We start from the raw sequence: 26,462 nt of genomic DNA, 5'->3' as shown, positions 1-26,462 counted from the left end.
GGCAGACGAGAACCTGATGGTGTTTAACACCGAAAAATGCAAGGTTCTCCACCTTGGGAGGAAAAACCTGCAGCACCCTTATAGGCTCAGCAGTGCTACGTTGGTTAGCACTACAGAAGAAAAAGACTTGGGGGTCATCATTGACCACAAGATGAACATGAGCCTCCAATGCGATGCTGCGGCTAGTAAAGCGACCAAAATGCTGGCGTGCATCCATAGATGCTTCTCGAGCAAATCCCGGGATGTCATTCTCCCCTTGTACTCGGCCTTGGTGAGGCCGCAGCTGGAGTACTGCTTCCAGTTTTGGGCTCCACAATTCAAAAAGGATGTGGAGAAGCTTGAGAGAGTCCAGAGGAGAGCCACGCGCATGATCAGAGGTCAGGAAAACAGATCTTACGATGACAGGCTGAGAGCCACGGGACTCTTTAGCCTGGAAAAGCACAGGCTCAGGGGTGATCTGATGGCCACCTATAAGTTTATCAGGGGTGACCACCAGGATCTGGGGGAACATCTGTTCACCAGAGCGCCCCAAGGGATGACGAGGTCGAACGGTCACAAACTCCTGCAAGACTGTTTCAGGCTGGACATAAGGAAGAATTTCTTTACTGTCCGAGCCCCCAAGGTCTGGAACAGTCTGCCACTGGAGGTGGTTCAAGCACCTACATTGAACACCTTCAAGAGTAAATTGGATGCTTATCTTGCTGGGATCCTATGACCCCAGCTGACTTCCTGCCCTTTGGGCAGGGGGCTGGACTCAATGATCTCCCGAGGTCCCTTCCAGCCCTAATGTCTATGAAATCTATGAAAGCTCCTGGCACTCTGGTGTAGTGCCTGAAGACTGGAAGAAGGCCAATGTGGTGCCGATCTTCAAGAAAGGGAGGAGAGTGGATCCGGCTAACTACAGGCCCATTAGCCTGACGTCTATCCTGGGGAAGATCCTAGAAAAGTTTATTAAGGAGGCCATCCTTGAGGGACTGGCCCAGGCTAACATTCTAAGAGATAGCAAGCATGGGTTTGTTGCAGGTAGGTCTTGTTTAACCAATCTCATTTCCTTCTATGACCAGGTGACCTATCACCTGGACAAGGGAGAAGAGGTTGATGTCATATATCTTGACTTCAAAAAAGCTTTTGATCTGTTATCCCATGATCACCTCTTGGCCAAACTGGCCGGTTGTGGCCTTGGCTCCACCACGATCTGCTGGCTTGGAAATTGGCTCCGTGGTCAGACCCAGAGGGTTGTGATTGATGGCAGTCACTCATTGTGGTGCCCTGTGACCAGTGGGGTCCCTCAAGGCTCTGTCCTGGGACCCATACTGTTCAACATCTTCATTAATGATGTGGACATTGGAGTCAGGAGTGGACTGGCCAAGTTCGCCGATGACACCAAACTTTGGGGCAAAGCATCCATGCCAGGGGACAGGCAGGTGATCCAGGCTGACCTGGACAAGCTCAGCAAATGGGCAGACGAGAACCTGATGGTGTTTAACACTGAAAAATGCAAGGTTCTCCACCTTGGGAGGAAAAACCTGCAGCACCCTTATAGGCTCAGTAGTGCTACGTTGGTTAGCACTACAGAAGAAAGAGTCTTGGGGGTCATCATTGACCACAAGATGAACATAAGCCTGCAATGCGATGCTGTGGCTAGTGAAGTGACCAAAACGCTGGCTTGCATCCATAGATGCTTCTCGAGCCAATCCCGGGACGTCATTCTCCCCTTGTACTCGGCCTTGGTGAGGCCGCAGCTGGAGTACTGCGTCCAGTTTTGGGCTCCACAATTCAAAAAGGATGTGGAGAAGCTTGAGAGAGTCCAGAGGAGAGCCACACGCATGATCAGAGGCCAGGAAAACAGATCTTACAATGACAGGCTGAGAGACATGGGACTCTTTAGCCTGGAAAAGCGTAGGCTCAGGGGTGATCTGATGGCCACCTATAAATTTATCAAGGGTGACCACCAGGATCTGGGGGAACGTTTGTTCACCAGAGCGCCCCAAGGGATGATGAGGTCGAACAATCACAAACTCCTGCAAGACCATTTCAGGCTGGACATAAGGAAGAAGTTCTTTACTGTCCAAGCCCCCAAGGTCTGGAACAGTCTGCCAGCGGAGGTGGTTCAAGCACCTACATTGAACACCTTCAAGAGTAAATTGGATGCTTAACTTGCTGGGATCCTTTGACCCCAGCTGACTTCCTGCCCTTTGGGCAGGGGGGACTCGATGATCTCCCGAGGTCCCTTCTAGACCTAATGTCTATGAAATCTATGAAATATGAAATCTATGAAATACCTAAGTTCACTAGAGAATCACATCTCTCAACTTTTGCAACAGTTTCAGTTTATAATCCTGGTGTGATTACACTTATTGAGTGATTCAGACCACTGGATAATATTAGTCACTTTCAGAAACAGCTGTATGAATTCACAGAATCATAGAAAAAGTAAGACTAGAAGGGACCTGAGGAGGTTATCTATTCTAATCCACTGCTCAAGGCAGGATCATCCCCATATCAATCAGTCTAGACAAGTGCTGGTCTAACCTGCTCTTAAAAACTTCCAAAACTGAAAGTTCCATAACCATTCTACATGGTTTTTTCCAGTGCTTAACCTACCTCATAATGAGACAGGTCTTCCTAATATCTAACCTAAGTTTCTCTTGCTGCAATTTAAAACCATTGGTCCAAGTCCTACTGCCATAGATAATAGTTGTGGTGCTTAACCTACAGCCCCCAGGCCAGATCTAGCCACAGAAGTATAGGCAATATGTGGGAGGACATGTGGGGGCATGTGCCCCCCCTGAAATCGGCCGTCACTGGCTGGGGAGTGGGGAGTGATGGTTGGTGCTCTGTCCTGAGAAGGTAGGGGTGCTGAGAGAAACACTGGTGGCACTTCTGGGTTTGCCACCACTGGCAGAAGTGCCAGCGGCAATCAGCCACTAGGGGACTCCCCCTGGTCAGCAACCAGCTTCTGGGGGACCTTCCCCAGTCAGTGATTGACCACTGATGCCCCTCCAGGATCAGGAGGCACCAGTCATCCATGCACAGAAGTAAATGGATCTCACCCACAGCATAGAGAATCAGTGGAAAGCAGCTTGGCCTTGTGCATCCCTTTCCCTGCGCTGGTGCAGCCCCTGCCCTGCATCATGCTGCCAATTCTTTTTGCAGTGGTCTCTGTTCTCTTCTTCTTCCCTCCTTGTCCTCTCCTTCCTTCCTCCCCTACTGGAAAGAGAAGTGTCCTGTGATGCAATGGTATCACAAGCATCCAGCTCAGCACTCTAAAAGGTTGAGTTCTGCTGGTTTATCACCATTTTCTGTATAACTACCCCGCAGGTATAGGAAGAATCTAATCAAATTCCCCCCTCAATCTTCTCTTTTGCAGGCTAAATAATCTCAATTCTTACAGCCTTTCCTTGTAAATCATGTTTCCTGGACTCTTATCATTCTTGCTGCTCTTCACTGGACTCATTCCAATTCATCTACATCTTTTCTTGCCTTGGCTTGTTTCTGAGGGTCTTATTAATAAAGCTCATTTTGCTATTGGCTTTTTTTTCTATTTTCTTTTTTGCAATCATAGCATACTGTTGACTCATATTCAGTTTACAGTCTTCCAGAAACCCCAGGTACTTTTTTGCAGTACTGCAGCCTAGTCAGTCATTCTCCAGTCGGCATTTGTACCCATGATAAGTGCAGGACTGTGCACATGTCCTTACTAAGTTTAACTTGATTAATTTGGACCATTTTTCCAATTTATCAGTCATTTTGAGTCCTAATCCTACCCTCCAGAGTGTCTGCAATATACAAAGTTTGGTGTCATCAGCATGCACACAATCCCATCTTCCAAACAATTAATGAAGATATTAAGCAATATCAGACCTTCAAAAAATATTAAGAACCTCATTCAATACTTGCATCTATTTATTGATTATTATTTGAGCATGATGCTCCAACCACTTCTGTATTCAGTTTACAGTATTTCCATCTAGTTTGTATTTCCTAAGCTTACTATTGAGAGTATCACGGGAGACAGTCCTAAAACCTTGCACTACTAATTTCTCCATCCACAGAATCTGTCATCCTGTCAAAGAAGGAAAACAGTTTAGTCAAGCATGGCTTGCTCTTGATAAATCCATGTTGGCTGTACATGTATAAATTTGAGGTCTTTTTTGGTTACCTTTTTTGTTCAGTTACACTCTTGTAACATTTTCAAACATTTATTTGTACCTATGCTGGTCATGACCTAAACCAAAACTAAACTAAACATAAGATTCTCTGAAAAAGAACAAATACCACAAGGCTTATAAGAACAGTTGCTTGGTGCAACCCCAAAGCACTCACTGGTGTACTTTCAGATCTGGGGCCTGCATACAGCAGCAGATGAGAAAAACATTTTCAGAACTAGTTCCACTGGGACTTTCTCATGCTGCAGTGAGTCAAGCCCTTATTAGGCAGAAAGCAGGGTAAATATGTACCTTAACATGCTTATGATTGAGGTTTTTGAAAATTCAGGTATAGACCCTAATCTTATGAGCTGCAAATCATCCTCCATGCTTATTGATTTTGAAGTTTGAGCCTTCTGAAAATGTTAGACTGTTTTAGAATTCATCAAGAACTGGGTAAATTTGTAGACTGTGTTTGAGGCTGAAGTTAAAAATATAGAGGTGCCAGATTTATTTGAGGAGATGAAATTTGATCTGCATATTCATGTCCCCTGAATTTCAAAATCCAGGTCAAAGCACTAGTAGTGCATGCAAATAATTGGAATGTCATATGAATTATACAAATAGCTGATGCTATGGGTATGGCTCTCTGGTTGGATCACAATAGTTCCTAAGACATTTTGCTTTCCATTTTTTAAGAACTGTCCTCCCGCAAATGCCTATTTGTTTTATTTTCCCTAACAAATATATTATCATAGTCTCTGATGACTTTTAAAGAAATTAATTCTATGAGGCAGCCATAGCTTTACTTGAGTTTCCATATTGGTTTTTATTTTTGTCTTCTAACTTTTGTAATCCATATTTTCTAACCTTTCATAATGCTTTTTAATGAGTGATAATCTTTTTGTGTGCATGGTGACGAAATGAATTAAATACGTACCTTTGAGAGAAGATAATTTACTATCTTCAGAATCTAGGCCAATAAATATAAGCTGGACCACTGAAACATACATTTAGGTAAATATAAAAGAATGAAATAGGAAAAAATAGTACAAGTGTCTACAAATGTTTGTCTAGGGCTAAAGGGGGAAAAAAAACTTGTATACTCTTACACTTTCTTATTCAAAAAACAAAAAGGGCAAGATTATTCTACATTTACCCCAGTGCCTTATTCATTTGCTTCAGAGCTGGCTGAGAAAGGGATTATGATATTGAGAATCAGAGTTAATTTCCTGAATGTTGCTACAGGAAAGAAGTAGCCTTCTACTGAGGTATACTGGAAGTCTCTATGCACTCCCTTGGCTGCACTTGTGAGGATGAAGGATGAAGGATGGAATCAGTCACCTTCCCAGCTTCTTCCCTCCTTGTCCCTGCCCACACATAAGATGAAGCCAGTTTCTCCTCTTTGCTATGACTTCTAGTTTATGCAAGAAAATAAGGGGACCCTTTCCTTCTCTTTTTTGGAATACAGGTCAAATCCTTAATCATACAACTGTAAAATACTCTTAACATAATGTTCTACACTGAAGGTGCACCTACATGTGTCACTATGGAAGTCTCACTTTTGGAAGTACTACATGTGTAACTTTTGGAAGTACTACCTTTTGGGAGTACTAAATCATGGCACAGTAACAGCCTATAGTGCACTGTAAGCATGGTGCACGGTTATTTTTTGCAGCTACTTCACTATAGCGACATGCTCCCCCCGGTATAGCGTTATGCTATGGCTAAGTAGCTGCTGGTTATGTAAAAATGCCTGCAAATGCTACACTGCTGTAACATGTTGCTACAGCAATGTCGCATCATGCATAGATGCATCCACAATATACGCATGCTTAAATGTAGATGAAGAACAGCTCATTACTTTCACATAATACCTTAGCAAGGAAGCTACCGGGAAATTGGCCATTTTTCTATTTCTCAACCTGAATAGTATAAAAGGTTATGTAAAAACTGGAAAGTCTCATCTGTATTTTTTGGGATGATAACTATAATAATCTCTTCTTTATTTTTGCAGAGGAACATCAATGGAAATAGACTATATAATCAAACCGAATCTGCCTGATGCAGTTTTAACTGTTGCCTGGGAAATATCAATAGATTCACTATTTCCATTCAGATTTAGATCCAGATGATTACTTTTTAAAAGTACTTCAGAACATCATGTATGAACTTTTAGTGATTGATCAGACAAAATGATAGGAACTTCTCCTGAATGCATTAAGAAAACAGTATTTTACACTTAGCACATCACAAAATTCCTCAGCTTATTTTGTACAATATTGTGCAATAAAACTGAATTGAAATGATAATACTGTAGAAATATGATGTGACATGATTTAATGTTAAATACAGTTACATCATTGTGCATATTGTCCTTTACATGCTTAATTACCATATTCTCCAATACAGCTTTTGCTTTAAAAAAAGAAAGGAAGGGGTAAACATTTAAAAATAAATTTACCTTGGGAAAGAAAAAACAGAGAGGTTACGTCTGAATTGTTTCAGTTATGCATAGAATGTGAATTGTGACTTTACACTTGAAAGGGAGGGGGGAAAAAACCACAGAGGAGGGAGGTAAAAGTGGAAAAAACACTTTGGGGGGTTCCTGTCACAGAGTTTTCTACTATTTGTCTGCTTATAGGGAAAGAGAACCTGTAATGACAACACAAAATGTTGGGTCTTCCAAGCTCGTATCCCTGCAGAATTCTTAGGGAAGGACCCATACAAATGGCAACTGACCCAGAGGCGCAAATAATTAATGCCTCCACTTTCTTTGGTTGGTTCCTTATCTTCCTGCAACATAGCAGAAGCCAACCAGCTAGTGGCTAAGCTAACAACAACCAGAGAGGACAAATTCTTTTCTAGCTATTACATAGCATATCACTGGCAAAATTAAAACTGTGCTTGTGGACTCTGGGTCTAAATTCCATGCTTTAATTTCTAATCCACAGTTTTTCTTCTACAAAACAAATATGCTGTGGCTATTGCGGTGAATATTTAAATAAAACAGACAGTAGTTACATGTCCTTTGCCCAAATAACTAGGCAGCATTGTTAACACTCTCTTAACTGTACTCACCTAGCATATCACAGAAGTATAGCTTGCCAGTAAAACAGTACTCCTAGAAAATTTTCAGCATTCGCAAACTCTGAATTTCTAGATGACACAACAAAATGCTGTAGACACATGACTGTTCCAGGTTCTCCTATTAAATTGGATTAATTACCAAACTGTCTATTGATTTTGTGTTCTATATTATATGCTTTGTTACTTGCTCCATAAAAACAAGAAAACAAAAACATAACAACAACAATGACAAGCAGACTGAACAACTCACTAAAACGGATTCACAGGCAGAAATTGACACATCAACTAGATTTCCTCTTTCCTATTACACATGTGAAAATGCCATCCCTATTACGATCACATTGTGTAGTGTGATAGTCTGTATTTAAATCGTAACTTGTCGAAGAATATCTAAGCAGAAACTAATGTCACATCAATTACATCAATGCACTGCAGTTTAGAGATTATGATCACACTGCTGTCATGCAGATGTCACAAAATATTACATGGATGAATCCTGTAGAGGAAAAATAATTCTTTGTAATATAAATAAAAGTAAACAAAGAAAAATAAAATAAGCATTTTTAATATTAAATTACTTAAATCCAAGAACCAAATCATTATCTTCAGCTAATAGCAATATGTTTTCTGCTTTAGTAATGCTTTCAGTCCGGTAAGACAACCTTCATATCATTAGCTGCATCTAATCACATTTAAGGAAGCTCTGACTATTGGACTGGATGTGTCAATATAAGTTATACCCCTCAACCATGAGGGAAGTCAACAGGTGCCTGGGTGCAACAAAAAAGAAGCAATGGACTCAATATCTGTAAATGACTGGACAAAAGAGGGAAGAGATGCTGTAAAGCCAAACAAAGAAAAATTGCATATTGGTAAGATTTGTTATCCTTGGATAATGAGAATTGCTACATTCTTGCAAAGCAGAAAGGGGTCAAAATCATGCCAGCCTACCAGGAGAGAGGGAACTAATTAAAACTAATGAGACCCTTGAAAAAGTTTTCTGTTCCTGCCCCATAGTTTTCATACAGCTATTGATATATTTATGCTTTATTTCCTAAGAGAAAAATAGCATTTTTGTGAAGAAACAAAAATATCTATACAGAAACCAGTTTCATGATTACAGATTCATAAAACATTACCTTGGCTTCTTTCCCCATTAGCTTTACATGCAATATTTTGTCTGGTGGAAAAGTTACCACCCAGTGTTCCACTTTACTGCTCCCCTCTTTGGGTAATCTTTTCTCAGATAAGAGTCTGGCAACATCCACCTGGAACATGTGCCAAATCCCACCTTTGTCACCATATGCCATATGGAAAATTGGCACAGTATGTGTCCCATGATATCTTGGGCAAGCTTTCTAGAATCAAAACCTTTAATGCAGTAGTGAGCAGGCAATAGCAGTGTCACAGGACAGGGTCCCCAGGGATGTCTGTGGGACCCCTAGGGCCCCTTGACCATGCCAATTTCGCCCAATGGGCACCCACATTCTTTCCTGCCATGTCTTGATGTAATTATAATAAATAGGGAGGCTGCCTTCAAGTCTAGTTGGACAGAGCCCTGATAGACCTCATGGAGGCACCCCATGGAGCCTGATGGATTCCTAGACCTCTTGTGGGTCCCATTTCAAAATGGATGTCTCGGGACACCCGCAGCCTTTTAGGCTATATGCGTGGCTCCAAACTGCCCCTTTGCCATGCCCTAAACCTCACAGATGGTATAGACACAGTGTCCCTCTGAGGCCTTGGTTTCATTCAGCCTTCGGGTCATCACAGGACTCTCTGCAGCCCCATCTCACTCTGCACCCACACTGGCACTGGGCTCTCCATGGCCCTGTCTCAGTCTCTGCACCCACACTGGCATCAGGTCGTCCCCCGTAGCCAGTACCAGGTCAAGCAGCGCTTTGCCTCTCGTTGGCCCATAGACTTCTTGAGTCAGGTAGAGGTCATCCACGCATGAGAGAAAGCTTTGCGCCCGCTCAGATTTAGCTAAGTGATCTTCCCACAAGATATCCGGGTAATTGAAGTCACACTGGCATCAGGGTCTGTTCACCTCTGAACTCTATACCATCTCTGGTGCCGGGGTCCCCACACTATAGTGGGCCCCCTTAATGAGGCCTAATAGCCTCAACCCAAACCACCAGTGTTAGAAACAAAAGTAAAAAATGCAAGCCCCTAGGCAGTACCATAACTCAAGATGCACAAGGTGTGCTCTGCCCCTTAACACTACCAGAAGCAGAACTTAGTCAGGCCTCTTCCCTTCACTTCATCTAGGAGGGCTCCTTTCCCTTTGGCCACTGGCAGAGAACTGCCTTCCCTAGTTCCATCCTGGGGTTTATATGGGACCAGGGCCCTGCCTCTTCTGGTCAGCTGGCCAGGTGCAGGTGCAGGCTAATTTGCTCACTAGCCTGTTGCCCTGATAACCTGAACCTGGGCTTCTGTCCGTCTCTTTAGGCTCTCCCCAGGAAGTTTCTGCTCTTCCAGGAGCAGGCACCTTAGTGTCCTGTGACAAGCAGCTACAACTAAAGACAATGAATTGCATTTAAATTCTGATACTTCTTAAGTTCCCATGTACATCCCTCCCAACTACAACATAGAGGTCCATAAATCTGAGATGTCTACAAGTCACCATGAGTTATGGGCCAAATCCAGAGTCCAGTGTCTATGTGCATGGGGCGTAATAAGGCAGACCCTAGAGGATTAATTAACAGAATTATTTCATAGGGCATAGAAAATTCACCTCAGATCAATTTTCGTTTTGACCTACTTTTGATAACTTGCTAATATAAAGAAAGAGATCAAATGTGTTCAGAAACCATAATTATATATCTACAACACCCACTTTTTCATCTCCTCTCATTTGCTGCAAACAGTTTCTAAACCTGGGAGAGCTTGTGACAGATGCTGATCAAATATGCCAACCATTAGGGCAAAAGTGGTTTCATATAAACTGTACAACCTTTAATCTTTTTATCTTTTTATGTTGAACTGTTATACCAACTAAATGAAAATGGATCACTTTTGCCTTAATTTAGGGACCATCTATGGGAATCGTAGATAATTATCACCCCAAACCCTATAATATAGAGCATACTTTTCTTATCATGACATTTCCAATTTGCCACCTACATATTTTGCTCAAGGTTTTCTTGAAAAGTGGTTAAGAATAAATTAAATCCATTTATTCTTTATAGTCTCAGAGATTGGGATTCCCTTTTCATGAAAATGTCATAGGAAAATACGTTTAGAAGATAAAAAATTTTTGCAGACTACAGCCAATGTGCATATCAACCAAATGATCTGGTGTGTTACCTGAAGCAAAAAAAGCTTCCACTTAGAAGCTAAACTGAAAATGACCTTGTGTTTTTTTTTTAAAAAAGGCTGGCAGCTGAGGTCATTGGAGTGTATTGTGATAGACAGTGCTACTCTCTGTATGGTTAGGAGGCATGTCTAGTATGTGGATTACAGTCAAGTAGGAAAAAAAACATACAATAAAAAAGTTTTCAGATGAAATGATGCAATGGCAAATGAAATTTACTACAATTATGACTGTCATAGAAGACTATAAGTTTCAGTAACTTTGTTTTGCCTTGATATATGACCTGCTTTTTTTCAAATTAGGACCCATAAATTAAGTATGTTTTTTATTGGTCCTTTCTGACAGGGACATAGGCAACAGTAACGATATATTCCCTAGCAGGCAGATCCCAACGGGACACCATTTTGTGCAGTGTAGTTTAAAGAATATATACACAAAAGTTGGCTTAAAATGGACTGAATTACTGAGTCAAAGTAATGAAATAGAAATAGGGCTTTGACTTTTTTAATCAACAAATTTTAAATATGTAAAATAAAAGCAAATTCCAAATTATTTACTTTTGGAAGAAAATCGTTTTTAAAAAGAAAATAATTTACAAAAAGACATGCCGAATGCATGAATATGTACCATCGCAAGAATTGAATCCATCAATAGAGTTACATGCATCTTCTGCTTGTTTCTGTAATAACAAATTTCCACCAGAATATTTTGATTGACAGATTCTTATTTTTAATGCCCGTCTCTTTTAGGAGCAGCTTAACGTTAAGATGAAAAATACGCTTGGGGTTTCAAAGCAGGTGGAAAAACTCACACTTCTGATTAAAAAGGGAATTGCCTCTAATCCTGTGTTTTCCACTGTGTCTCAAAATGTCCTATATATAGATGAAAACATATCTTGACACCTTTGAAACATTTAGAGAGAGAAAAATGTGTATAACTTACCATTAAAGTTTACAGCCCGGATATAACTAAGTAGCTCTTTCCCATCAATTGTGCTCATTCTTGGACACAGGCCAATATATCCAGGACAGAGATCTTTATGCATGTTGTGTAGTGCATAGGCCATGGAATAAACAGCATCAATTACAAATTGCACCTTTCCTTCTTGCTCATAGGCTGAATCTCTTGCAATTCTTTCTAATCCTAAGGATAGAGAAAAAGAATCAATTCACTTCTATTTATATCTGTGTACGTGTTATGTATGCATCGAGTACGAACATAAGATTAGAGTCAGATTAATAGATAAAATTAGCTATCCATCAGCTAAATAAAGAAGACAAGAAAAAATATAGCCATCTGGATTTACCTCTAATCATTATGTACTGTGCCAGGTTTATAAGCAATGTGTGGAGTTCTGGGCAAAATATTTCATTACAAGAAAAAGAAAGAAAAAATATAGATTTGTATTCCAAAATCTCTCTTTCCAGTTTAGTAAGTTTCATTGAACAGCTGGTTACTGTTATTTATAGGACACCTTTACAGCAGCCTGCCATTCTGTTTTAAATGAAATTTAGAGGCTACTTAATTTATATCTACATCTATTGTTTGATCAAATATATTTAAACTTGTTGAAAAGGTGGTGGTTTTTCCCCCAGTGTAGTGCTCATCTGTCTGTATTTAAGAATGCTTATTTGAGGTCCTTTTCTGTACTTAACATTGAATTATATCTCAAAATTGGAAACCTTGAATTGTACTTCATTGTATTGTCATCTTTTTTTCCTCATAAAAACTGTGTTATTAATAACAAATGAATACCACACAGAAAATTTTGGATTCAGCAAGATAGTTTTAAGATGAATGATTAGGGTGGATACTGTTGGATTGAAAGAAAGAACAAAAGAAACAAAGAATGAAAAGAAAAAAGTCAATCATCTTAAACAGACATCCAGGTTGATATTCTGGACCCTTAAAAGTTATAGAGATATTACCACTGAGTTAAACAAACTAAAATTTCACTTCTGAGGAGAAATGAAATCCAGCAGACACCAAATAACAGGATTGCAATCCTGGCCCATTGACATCAAAGGCAAGTCTAATCCCAAGAATTACCTTAAATTCAGTTGGAGTAAAGTTACAGGTTACATTTAGACCATACTAAATCTGTAGAATATTAAGCAATGCTAAAGTTAGAATGTGCTATGAGCAGTTGTGCATTAAGGGTTAATAACATTTCTTGCCCGCACAGCTCCGACTTGCATCTAGAGGGCTGGGAGCGTGGGGGTGGCTAGGAGCCAGGACACTTGGACTGCACCCAGATGAGTACAGTCCTGCAGTACGTAGTGCAGCAGACATGTCTAAAGCGCCACATACCACATGTTCTGTTGTTCTCCATGTTGCAAGGGAGCAGTGCAGAGAGGTTTTTTAACCCCTGAATATCCAAGGGTCAAAAAAAAACACCCCCAAAAAAACAGAGTGGCACATGCGACAGCAGCATGTGCCACCCAAAGCCAGAGCCTGGCAGGCCGGACTCACACTCAGCTGCCAGCCAGGCTCCATGCAGCAGAAATGACATGGCTGCAGCCCTGTGAGGCTCCCAAGCCCCTAGGTAAGGCTGATGGGGCCACCTCAGTGCTGGCCCCAGCCTCTCCTCCCCCTGCAGGATAACTTGCCATGTGCCAGAGGACACGTGGCACAGGCATTCTCTGGGGACAACTAGTGGTGGTGCAAGGTGCCATGGCTATGGCCATGGGGTCTATACCTGCCCTGGATGGGGCAGGAGGACTCGGCACAGTGCATTGTGGGGTTCTGGAGGACTGTAAATTGCTGATCTAATCTTTATGGAGCAGAGTGAAGTTACACTAACATGAGCTAATGTTAGCATGGCATGGCCCAGAGTTGAAGTAGCATAACTTTGAGATGATCAGAGGGCACTTAACAAATGTTAATGAACTTTAAAGTGTGGACACTTGCATTTTAAGTATGAGTATAATAACTTCACCCTTAGTAAATATTCCATTCAAATTCTTTCAAGCATGTTTACAAACCTCCAAAAAGTTGTTACCTGCATCATTTACTCTTATTTCCCAAACTTAATCACTTTTCTAAACCAGAAAAAAACCCTCAAAAAATAAAATAAACTTGTCCCAAATGTATTTTGTTCCATTAACCTTAAAAGGAATACAATATTCTTTATATCTAGAAATACATTAAGTATAAGATCTTTCAGCCTTGCAACATCTGTTGAATCCTAGTAGCCCTAAAGACATATCTTATGAACAAGGATGAACTGAAAAATTGCCAGTGGCTATACTTGTATGCCTTTATTTTATCAGATATCAAGCCCACAGTTCTGTAATGCAACGGTAGATAGAGACAGAAAAATATTGGACAACTTTGTAGAGGTGAGCAAGTGTGTGTTCTGACAATCAGCAGTTCTTGTTATATCACATTTAGTGGCAACTGAGGGTACTCAGGCACATCTACACATGGGGCAGACTGCATAGTGGTGCAAACATTCAGAACATGCTTACTACTTGTTTAAGTAGCCTCACCATCATGGTTCATGCCTGGTGATACTACATTGCTGTAGCAATGAGCTACGGTGCAATAGCTCATTGCTATGGTGATATAACATCTTGTGTAGATATGTGCAGTATCTTTGAATATCAGCTCAAAGATTTTATTTTTCTGTTTAAGGAACATTAGTGAAACAGGCACAATTTTTTTAAATGTACTAGTTACTTGAAATAGAAACCTTAGTTAAATGGGTAAGCTGCATGATAATGTCCTTGACTGGGTAAGCATACAAGTTTTTCTCTGCAAATACTCAAACTTTTAACATTCATTTTCCAAACACAGAGAAAGGGATTTGGTTTAAACAAGCTACATTTTATAAATATAAACCACCTGAAAATTACCAGCAGTAATTTGTACTGAATACCTCATGATTCTTTCTATAATTGTAATTGGTACAACATGATGCTGAGTTGTAGCCTTGGCTGAATAGTACTGTGGCAGAGCACATTTTGGTGCCTGCCACTTTAAGGCTGAAAGCAGGCAGCTGGCAGATGCGGGTCAGCCCTGATGAGGCAGCCATTTTTATCCAGGCCCACAGGGTTGAAGTAGCAGTAAGCTGCTGGCAGCTGGGAAGCAACAACACCTAGCTGAACTGCTAATGGGAACACCTTAGAGATAAGGGACAGCAGGAGGTTCCTAGAGGCCCAGCAAGGCTCCAAGCCCCAGAGAGAAGGCATTTGGCCTAAAAAGAGTTTGGCCCAGCTTGGGAAGGCCAGGGTGACACCGAAAACTCACCGGCAGCAGGAGTCGACGCTCCAGGGAAAGCCGCGCGGCTTGCAAGCTGGCTTTTCATTCAGCTGTGGCCGGCCGGTGACGTCAGTGGGGAAAACCGGCCGGGGCGGATAAAAGCGGCGGCAGCTGCAACGAAGGGGGCAAATAGCCCCGAAAAAGGAAATACGTGGATGAAGGAAGAAGAGGGTGAGGCCCCATGGCATCCAGGGAAGGACAGGGAGCCAGAGCAAGAGGAGCTGGAGAGCAGGAGCCGGCGGCAGTGGCCAGGAGTCAGTGGCAGGCAGGAGGCACCTATATTGGATAGCGGTGAGGGGAAGTCACCGCGGAGGACCCGCCGGAGCCAGGTGCACGCGGGGCGCGGTAGGGCGGCGAGGAGCCCTAAGGAGGAGCCAGATCGGGGCAGGGTCGCCGTTGGGACTGCAGGTGACTGGGCCTATTAGAAACGTAGGTCCTAGGAGCTGAGGGTCTGGAGCCAGATTCGTAACTGGAGATGCTCGACCCTTTTAGCATTTGGAAAAGGGGTAAAGGAGGGCGGCAGATGGACAAGAGGAACCACGTGCCTGTTCCTCCGGGCCAGCTCCAGAAGATGGCGTGAGGCTGGGGTGCAAGGGTGGTAGGAGCCCCGTGTACATCCGTTGGGAGGACCCGGGCAACAAGAACCCGTCAGTTGACCCCCCCATTGAAGGTACATCAGGACGTGGCAGGCGAGAGCGGGGGCGGTGATGTGGGGAAGGAACATCCGCTTTGCCCTCAAGGGTCCTTGGGCGGGACCGACATCTAAAGGGCGGTGGCCTCAGAAGCATGCATAGCCCGACGGGGACAGGGTTTATGGTTGTCAGGCCTACACTGGGGCTAGGCAAACCTCTGACTTAGAACAGGCAGGTGGGAGGCCTGCAGCTCAGCTGAGCCCAGTTTAGAGTAGAGCCATTTTATTAAGATCCCTGGGGCTCTAAGAAAGCCCAGTATGAGACAGCTATATGATGGGGCCCAGGAAGGGACCCCTGTTGCCTAGGGAGGTCGGCTGCTGCAGTGCTCGGACCAGAAGACCCCAACTGTTCTATGCAAGAGGGCCAGGGCTGGACGGCTGAAGAGGCAGTTAATGCGAGGGGCAGACCTGGGCCATGATGAGCCACCTGGCACCCTGACTGGCCTGAAGGTGGGGCCAGAGCCTAAGGATGCTGAAAGTCTCCTCAGCTGGGGGGGTAAGGGGACGTCACTGTCTAAGGGAAGAAAGGCCCAGCAAGAAATCAGGCTGGAATGGAGGAGGCTGAAACTCAGCCTCTGGGTGAGAGGCAGCCAGTAGCAGCCCCAGAATGACATGTAGCCCAGCAGGGAAGAGACCAGGCCTGCTTGGTCCTGGGTAAGACTGAAAACTGCACCCTGCTGAGGAAGGGTGGTCTGATGGGCTGTCTGTGGTGGGACAGTCCCCCAGAAATGCCAGGCCTGTAACCTCCCTGGTGAAAGGTGAGGAGGGTTGCCTCAAAACCCCAGGCCTGACATCCTGGTGGGTTATCCAGAACTGGGGACAGATATGGGGTCTGGGCACATCTCCAAACACCTGAGCTCCATGGGGTGCAACACACTGGAGGAAACAGCGAGCGGGGCATATGTGGAAGGCCCTAATGAGGGCATAAGTGTGAGGCCCTGGTGAGAGGACAGTTAGAAGGCCCCAGAAGGAGGGCATGAGGCAAAACCCCAGGAGGGGGCAGTGAGGCCAAGGTTGATCTATGGACAGCTGAGGCTGTAGTTGGGCCAGAGGACAAGACCCTGGTAAGTCCTCAGATGCTGTGAAGCCAAGTGTTGAGTCAGAGGGAGACCCCAGGAAGCCCTCAGATGTGGTGAGGCTGAGTTTGGGTCAAAAGGGCAAGTAGTTGGCTCTAAGCAACTACAAGGGAGTGAAAGTAACAAGTTAACCAGAGAAGGGCTTGGGTCAAAACTCCGCTCAGGTTGAGGTGAACTGGCTGGTCACCGTGCAGATGAGGGTTGCAGAAGAAGCCCAAAAGGTTGTACCAGGACCAGTCAAGGAGAGTGAGTAGGGAAGTCTGATGGTCTATGTGGTTGCTCAAGGGAGCAGGGCAGGTTGGGCATGGCCCAGTGAAGGTTAGCATGTAACAGTCCCAGTGAGAGAGGGCAGAGTGTAATAGGCCCCAGTGACAGGAGGGCGGCATAAATGAAGCCCAATGAGGTGGAGTGAATGGATGAATAAATGAAGCCTAGCAAGTGGCTGAGTTAGGCCCAGCCACAAGCCAGAGCATAGAGCAACTCGAGGATGCAATCTGCAAGGCATGGGACATGATGAGGGAGGTTGCAGTCGTGTACAGCACCCTCTGGCATTAGGGCATTAAAATGGGCAGACTCCCACATTTTACACCAAGTTTTGGGAACAGCACAGATGTGACAGATGAGACTGGGCAGACTGCCCTACTTAGACAGGTGAGCAGGCTGACGTGAGACCGGGTCCCAGGATGGCCCCCTGCCACAGGTACGTACATTGTCCCCCATGTGTGGAGGTGCCAAACACTAACCTGAGCCTCACAGGCTTGCTCATCCACTCAAGTGATACCCTCCCACAACTTTCTCAATTGCCTTTCCCCCCACCCCCTGAGGACCTCTAGAAGATCCAATAGCTTTCTTTCTACAAGGCCAGACAATTACCATTATAATTTCTAAGGCTTAAGAGGATGCACTCTCTAAATACTAATGTACAAAACATGGACATTTACAAACATTTATACAATTAAAACACAATGGTACAAATGTGTTAATATAAAATTTTATCTTTGCTTAACAGAAAAAAAATAGGTAGTCCAATTTGCTATATTATAAAAATAATGTATTGAGACATCCTATGGGATTTATGTGGATAACCCAGCAATATAATCTTTCATTTGTATCTCTCACAGATACATAGGCATAAATCATTCTACCACATACATTATAAACAAGATTATGAATTTAGTAGAGCTGTGTGTTTCCTTAATTAGGTGGTAAGAAGATGGCATCACAAAATTTATGTTTTCAAGATGCTTCAGACACTTACCAAGTAGTTCAAAACCTATACTGTTTTTTACCAAGGGTCTCTATGCTTTCCATAATTAAGTGAAAGAAGAAAACTGTAAATTAGGTTTGTGTGTTCCTTCTTGAGATTTTCAACCATTTTCTCTTTCTAGCATTCTCAAACATCTAAAACAGTAATTTACAAAGATGACAGTGACTCATCAACTTAATTGGCTGTAAAATTTGATTATACTATACTTCCTAAAGTAAATGTTAATGTATAGCTATAAAATGATACATATTTTCAATGCCATAAATATAAGTCAACCGCCCGCCAAAATAATGCCAAGCCTTCAGATGTCATTATTATCAAGTACTACTTATTCAGCCTTGGGTATCAAGTTAAAATATTTTCATTTATGGCTTGAAATTAAAGTTAACTGGACATGTTTCTACAAATACAGATGCTCCAATAGAAGAATACATCATTATAAATTTAGCAGCCAAACTTTAATGGTTTCATAAGAACATAAGAATTGCCATATAGGGCCAGGCCAATTGTCTATCTGCCCAGTAACCTGTCTCCAACAGTGTCAGATGTAAATGCTTTAGAGGGAGAGCACTGAACAGAGTATACCTAGAATGATCTATCCCTCCCTGCCATCTACCATTATTGGTTTAGAAATGTGTCCAACCATTTTGTTCAACAGCTATTAAGAGATCTATCATCTATTAATTTATCTATTCCCTTTTTGAACCTTGCTATGCTGTCTGCCTTTAACACTTCCTGTGGCAATGAATTTCACAAGTTAACTATACAATGTATAAAGAAGTACATCCTCTTGTTAGTCTTAGACCTGTCTCCTACTAAATTCAGTGCGTGTCCCTAGCTCTAGCATTTTGGGACTAGGTGAACAACAATTCCCAGTTCACTTTGTACACACCCTTCATGATCTTATATACCTCTGTCATTTCCACCCCTCAGCCTTCTCTCATCCAAACTAAAGTGTCCTAGCCATTTTAGCCTCTCCTGATATGGCAACTGCTCTTTATCTCATATAATTTTGGTTTCCCTTCCCTGTACCTTTTCCAATTCTTCCTCCTTGTGACGGGGCAACTCTCAGGGCCAGGCCTCATACCAGTCCATACACCTGTCTCTGTGGGGCAGTCCACCTTTTCTCACCTGTCACGACTCTGTTGTTCCCATAAACTGGTGGTATAATGCAGGAAGTTGCCATTCCCAGCCCTGATGCCAGAGGGTGCTATCTGTGGCTCCGAACTATACCACCTCCCCTATACCACAGCCCATGTCTCGCAGATTGTATCCAGATTAATATTACTTCCCAGTTTGAGATCAGAGCAAACCTAGTCCAAAGTCAGGCTCCACACACCAACTCATTCACACCTACTCCCCTCTCACAGGAGGCCTCTTCAACTCTGCCCCCCTCTCACCAGGGCATCTGGCATACCACCCATTACTGAGCCACACTCCACTGCTCTTGCTCCCCTTGAGCAGTCCCTCTTGGGCCATCAGGCTTTGCTACTTACATACTGGCCTTACCATGCAATCTTTCAGTTCCCACAAGTTCCCCTACTCTACATGGTCTGGCCTTATGCCAAACCATGGGATAACTCTTCCCCAAGCCCCTCACTGGGCAACTGTACACTACACACCATCCTGGGGTCTCTGTCTTATACTTGCAAGCAACTTCTCATGGGGCTGGCCCTTGGGCTGGTCTTCAGGCTTACTCCCATTTGGCCCTACTCAGCATGCCCCTGGGATTGTCCTTCAGATCTACTCCAACTTCAGCCCTACTCAGCCCCTGACATGCACAGCCCTTCAGGCCTACTCTGACTGGAGCTCTACTCACTGCAAGGCCTCACGATGCTCAACACACTACCCGCTTTGGGGTCTCCAAGATTTGCATCCCTACTGTGCTAAGGCACCTACACATGGGCATACCTGGCCCCCACTACTCTTCCAGCTCTTGGAATTACCCACCAGATGGGGCTGGGGTTAAGGCGCCCCTACCTGCCTTTCACTGGGGAGTTAACTGGCCTGGCATTTCCTGGGGGCTCACACACCACTAGAAGCCCCACCAGGCCACCCTTCCCCAGCAGGGTGCATTTTTAAGTCATGCCCAGAACCAAGAGCCTCATGCTCTTATCTTTAGATGGTCCATGCTGCTCAGCCAGGCGATGTTTCTGCCTGGGCTGGCAGCAGCAAACTGCAGCCTTTATACACACTTCGTGTAACAAAATGTCTGCCCTCATCAGGCACCTGGTAGCTGCCTGCCTCTGCCCTCAAAGTGGCAGGCATCTCTTTGAGATGCAGAGACCTGAACTGTACACAGAATTCAAGATGTGAGAAAAACATGAATTTGTATAACAGCATGATGAAATTCTATGTTTTGTTTTCAGTTCCCTTCTTAATGATGCCCAACATTTTATTGGCCTTTTCGCTGCCACTGCACATTGAGCCGAAATTTTTAAAGAACTATCTACAGTGACTCCAAGGTCTCTTTCCTGAGCCCTAACATCAAGTTCAAAACCCAGCACTGTGTATGAGACAAGTTTAAAGCTAACAAGAAAAAATAGTTTTTATGCAATGTGTAGTTAACTTGTGGAATCCATTTCCACAGTCTGTGCTAGAGACAGATAGAGGCAGATATTGTAGCCAGGTTCAAAAAGGACTAGACAAATTCATAGTTTAAAAAAAAAATCTATTAATGTCTGTTTTACAGAATGCCCATAAATATTTCCTCTGGTATCTCTAAACCAATAAAAGAGACGCCAGGGAGGGTAATGAAAAGACCCTATCCTGCTGCTAGACTGCTACCTGCTTTTTTTTAAAGCATTAGAACTTAGATTGAGGAAGATCTTTATTTATAGGTTCCCTTAGATTAGAAACTTTGAATTTATGGATTGACCTTCTCTTTAACCCTCTTTTTCCCTAACTGAGGCCAAATATTAAACAAAGGACTTAAGTATTTAAATGTGAATCAAAGATCTAAATATTAAGTTTTAAGTTCCTTCAGATATATATCTAAATTGATTATTCTTAATTAAAGGACAACTTACCTTGACCTCATATGTGCTACACTGACTTTTTAAAATCCTAGTTTCTTAACAAAATGCATGGCAGTACCAAGTCAAATACTTTCCCGAAGTTCTGATATATTACATTTCCATTGTTACTTTTATCAACCAAACTTGTAATCCAATAAAAATAGATGTCAAATTAGTTTGACAAGATCTTCCTGCATAAACCTATTAATCATATTATTTCAATTAATTATTTATTAATTACCATATCAGCCACTCCATTATTTGCCTGGGATGGATGTCAGGCTGACAGGGGTATAATTACCCAAGTCATTGCACTTACATTTTTCTTTTTTTTTTTTTTTAAATGTTGGCACAACATTAATTTTGGAATTAACTCAGGAAATGTTAAGAATATTTTTCAATAAGTTTTAGATCTCCTAATTTAAAAATGCTTGTTTTTTTTATGCTTATTGTTCAGTATTCATTTCAGTTACTAATGGCATGGGGAAAAAAAAGATCAGCATCAACAGATGACATTTTCTCCATATTTAGAAACTATTATTGAAATGTTGGCTTTTTCTGCATAACCATTTCTATCTAGTAACAGACAAATACCTTTTATTAGGATTCTTTTTCTTCCTAATATGCTTGAAAGAATCTTGATTTTTATCCTTAAATCTACTGGTCATAATTTTTTCTGTGTCATTTTACTTCCCTAACCAATGTTCTACAACAGCTATCTTCTGAATTATACTTCAAAATTATCAACTACTGCATCCACTTATTACATATGTGGGACCAACAATCAGCTGGTTCATGACTCCCAGCAGCAAAGACCTTGCTCGCTCCACGTATCCAGGTGCAGATCTAGCAGCAGGAACAGGACCCTCATTCAGGCTTGGCTACTTGTGCTTCCTTCTACTTGTTACCCTTGTTACCAGTAGCAGAGACCTGGTTCACTCCCTGGTGTTCCTGGGCTGGGGCATGTGTCAGGAAGGGTGCAGCCTCTGGGCATGGGACTCCATGTCTTCAAAAGTGAACGTGTGGGCTGTGGTGCCCAGTGCAAGGATCAGGTTTTTGGGGGAGTGGCCAGAAGCCTCAGCCACCTCCAGCCCTATTCAGTGTGGGCTGAAATCATGTAACTACTTTGAGAATACATAATGTGGCAGAGTAATGCTAAATTAGATATGTGCTAACTGTCCCATGTGACAGGGCCCAAACTTTCGTGATAGAGATGATACCGCTTTAGGTTTTATTTATGCTTTTCAGGTAACTAAAAGCAAACTAAGCATTTCCTACTTCCCACTACCTGGTGGCAATCCACAGAGCTACTCCAGTTTAGCTGCTTCCTTGTCCATTATCCATGCCAGCATAATTTACCTTAGTATACAAAACCAACTGTTAGTTATACTGGTATACATGTTCATTTGTCTATGCTCTCAGAGTGAACTCCACCATGATAAAGAAGATATTTTTGTTACACATTTTAAATCATTAGATACCTGGTCATTCTGCTAAGATAAGATGGTGATATATTGTGTAATTTATTTATTTTTTTAAATAGCAGAATGCTACAAAATGATTATGTTAGCTGGATGAGTGAGTCACAAAGACACTATCCCTGAAAGCTGTGGCTCCTTCATATGGGAAAGGAGACAGTTGAGGAAGCTATTCTCTGAGAAGAAATTGGTTTTTTTCAGCTTCATCAAACTGGGCAAACTGGGAATTTAAAAGCAATCACATGAAACAGAAGTGAGCTGGCTATTTACTCTCCTTCATCAAGCAGCGGATTTTTTTCTTTCTTTAATTTTTCAGGGTTTGTGTTGGCCCCCTCTTCCTTGTCTCCCACCTCATATCCACTGCCCAAAAACAACGAGTAGACCAGGGTGGGAATGGGAAACAGTTTTCCTGTCCCTTGATTTTCTGTGTGCGTTTTTTATATTTAGGATGAAATTGGGACACAAAAAGAGTCAAATCCTAGAATATTTGGGCAACTATTTTCTTTAAAAATGAGGTAATCAAAATGTTCTAATATTTTTGGAATTGTTCATTTCCATTTTGTCAATTTTTAAAATTAAAACTACTTTAAGTTCTAAACAAGGGAGACATTTAGCAAATATATTTCTTGGTTTTGAAAATGCTGAAACAAATCTGATTAATCAGAATTCAGTGGGGTACAGTCCATGGTATGAGCAGAACTCGTGAACGTTATCAAATTGCAACTACTCTATCCAAACAATAGTGTTCAAATACTTTGAAAAGCAGTGATCTAAAGTGAGATTCACAATGATGCATATGCTGTCTATGTAGTCATAATGAAAGTGTTCAGATAATATATTGCCAGAGTTAATGCAGAACTTTAAGCATGAACAAATGTAAATCAACCTAAAAACTAAAAGTGCATGTAAAATAAATTCCCTAGTATTGAAGTTACAGGGAATTACTCATGTTTATGTTTACTAGTCGTTGGGGGAACTATTTTAGGAGCATAGTACTGCTTTCATTTTGTGAATATGGGTAGGAGAAACAGCTGATGTCTAAAGCAGATAATATTGGCTACTTACTTGCTATCAATGAATTGCAGCTATTAAGCTGTTAGCAAAGCAATAAAAATGATGCTGTCAGTAGAAATTTCTTAAAGGCAACATGCCCTTGGCAGTAATAAATGTACCTATACTGTTCACTGCATAGGAAGAATGTGTGTGACTGCATCTGAAGCAGCATACAAATATATATGTAAAAGCCAAATGAGATGCTACAGCAGCTGGAATAAAGGAGAACATCGAAGCACTGATGAGGGAACTATAGCACTAAAGAAATCTGACATCACAGTGAGCATTTATAGTTTTAATTCAGTTTTTTTCAACAGAGGGAAAATTCCTGTCAAATTCATTGAAGCTATATTTGAAATTCAAGCCATGCACTTTTCAGCTTCCTTAAATATTTACATAATCATTTAAACGCACCAAAAGTCCCATTTCACTTTTTCCATTTCAGAGCAAGAAAAAAGAAGACTCAAGTCAGAAATTCATATCTCAGTTCTGATTAAAGGCCTTGCTGGTTGCAGATTTTATACCACAGGACCTTTAGAAGTATGTTAGTAATTCATGACCTTTTTTATTTTTTCTTTATTCCCAGATTTATAAACAATGAATTAACATGGTTGATTTGAATCTCTGTTATCACGGATTGTATGACAATTTTTTAGCCTCTTTTTAGTTGATACTGCTGCATTTTCTACAAACAAAATTCAACCTGAAGTTACACACTTCATTAAAAAAATGAATTAGTGTCACCTTTAAGATTATTACTCTGTAAAGTTGTAACTGAGTTTCTACTACAAATACAAAATTGAACTTCTGTTCCCTAAAAATTAATCAACAAAAGGAACTCTTCCTCAAAACTAAAAGTTAGATTTGGAAATGAGATAAATTTTTAATCAAATATGAAGTGAATGGATAAAGAGATTTTAGAATTAAAATGTGTGTATAATACAATTAAAATATCCTTTGAGGTTATTTTACACTTTCACAGAAAAAATAAAAAAGGAGAGATAAATTTTAGGTTTACTAAATTTATTCATTAACACTGAAATGCAAGGACAGGACCAAAGATTAGTTGACTGAAAGCAAAATTATTAAATGAAAGGCAATGTTCTTAAAACATTCACAAATGAAGTCACACTGTCAAATTGACTCCAATACAATCAACTTTAAAAAATTTGTACAGATACATAGTTCCTCATTAATAATAGTAGACCAAAAGAAATGGAACTATTTGAGAGGCAAGAATTTTTCATGGGCTGTATCTTTTATTGAATAGTTGGGATAAATATAGACAAGCTTTTGGATATGAAGTATCCTTTCTCAGGTCTCTGAGAAAAAATTAGATGCAGCTTGAGCTACATAGCAGATAGAATAAATGCCCATGTAAAAGTTCATATGTAAATATAAATAGGGTATAAGAGACATTATCAGATAGCTGATTGCCAGTTCTTATCTTAATGATTCTTTTTGAAAGTACATCAAAACTTTCCAATGAAGTCCTTCCCAGTTATTTAAAAGGCATGAAGGTAATACAGTGAAACTCCCATTGTATCACAGCACAATTTAAATATTTTCAATTTGTTGCTGAGAAATCACAGAAAAGTTTGAAGAAATCCAAAACTTAATTAATTGTCAGAACATTTTGAATATTAGGATTAATAAGAAAATATTTGGCAATAGTTTCCACACTATCAAAAATATGGCCATATTTCAGATCATAAGGAGAACCTCCAACCTCCCTGATGATCTTGATGCCATTGATCACTGGAAGAGCCTCAGGAAAGGCATTCATGAAGCATGAGAAAAATCTCTAGGCTTCTCCACAAAGAAATATCAGGACTACTTCAATTAGAATGATAGGGAATTACAAGCTCTCGTTGACCAAAAAAGGAGAATCTTCCAAAACTTGGCCAAATGCACAACAAATCCATACACAAGTGAGAATCTTATCACCAAATTAAAAGTGAGACCCAATTCAAGAGTGAAAGGAAAAGTGGTGGGAGAACAAAGCAAAAAAGATTCCAGAGTTTGCTGAAAGCCATGACATGTAGTTTCTTCAGGGTACCCAAAGCTATCTATGGGCCAAGTGTACGAGAAGCCATCTCTTTGAGGTTTAAGGATTGAGCAACACTCTAAAGAAAGCTCCTCCATCAATGCACTGAAGAAGCACCTGAATAGCTCCTGAACTGAGATTCTTATGTTGAAGACAATACCACTGAATCCATTCCACAATACCCCATTAAGGACCACCTTGCAGATCCACCATCTTTATCAAAAGATCTTGAAAGCCATTAAACAGATGAAGAATAAAACATGTGGTCTTGATGGAATGGCAGCTGAAATCTAAAAGTGAAGTGGAAAAAAGCCCTCTCACCAACTATATGTCGTTATGGAAATCTGTAAACATGAACAGATTCCCTGTGTCTTTAGAGATGCCAGCATCATTACAAGATTCAAGAAAGGAGATCAATCATATTGCAGCAATGATCTTGGCATTGCACTCCTGTCAGCTGTCAAATCCTCACCTGCATTCTTCTCAATAAACTCATTCTCCCCATTAAGGAGATTCTACCCAAGTCCCAATGTAGTTTCAAATCATGCAGAGGTACAACAGATATGATTTTTGTTGCTAAACAACCGAAGAGGAAATGTTGCAAGTAACAATGAGATTTTTACATGGCCTTCATTGAATTAAAGACCTTAGTCGGTTCAATCAATAGAGGCCAGGCCCTGTACAAGGTCCTGATGAGACTTTGATGCTTATCAAAATTTGTTACCATTCTCAGACTCCTCATGATGACATGACAGGAACCATCCTAAGCAACGGTCCAGAAATGGACCCATTCTCTATTAGAACTAGAGTCGAGCAAGGATGCATCATTGTACCAACACCTTTTTCCATCTATACCACATCTATTCCATATCTTATTCCCGACAGACTACCATCGGTTGTCAACATCCAGTATCACAGTGGGAAACCCTTTAACATCAACCAGTTACACTCCAAATCAGAGATAACCAACATATCCATTATGATCTCAACACATTGATGATTGTGTCATGTTGTAA

The 26,462-nt window shown here is 41.5% G+C and overlaps 1 protein-coding gene across 2 annotated transcripts in view; it reads right to left on the bottom strand.

The window, feature by feature from the left end:
* Positions 1–26,462, bottom strand: part of GRM8 (glutamate metabotropic receptor 8) — a 599,685-nt gene that overhangs the window by 237,048 nt on the left and 336,175 nt on the right. For both annotated transcript variants that reach the window (XM_090042156.1, XM_090042157.1), the window contains exon 7: positions 11,497–11,697. In XM_090042156.1, the coding sequence (XP_089898282.1) occupies positions 11,497–11,697 (201 nt within the window). The remainder of the gene's footprint in view (positions 1–11,496; positions 11,698–26,462) is intronic.

The sequence above is a fragment of the Crocodylus siamensis genome, chromosome 4 (assembly GCF_052110815.1).
Source record: "Crocodylus siamensis isolate JL-2025a chromosome 4, ASM5211081v1, whole genome shotgun sequence".
NCBI lineage: Eukaryota > Metazoa > Chordata > Crocodylia > Crocodylidae > Crocodylus > Crocodylus siamensis.
Note: the sequence above shows the minus strand (reverse complement) of the source record. Positions and strands in the feature narration are given on the sequence as shown.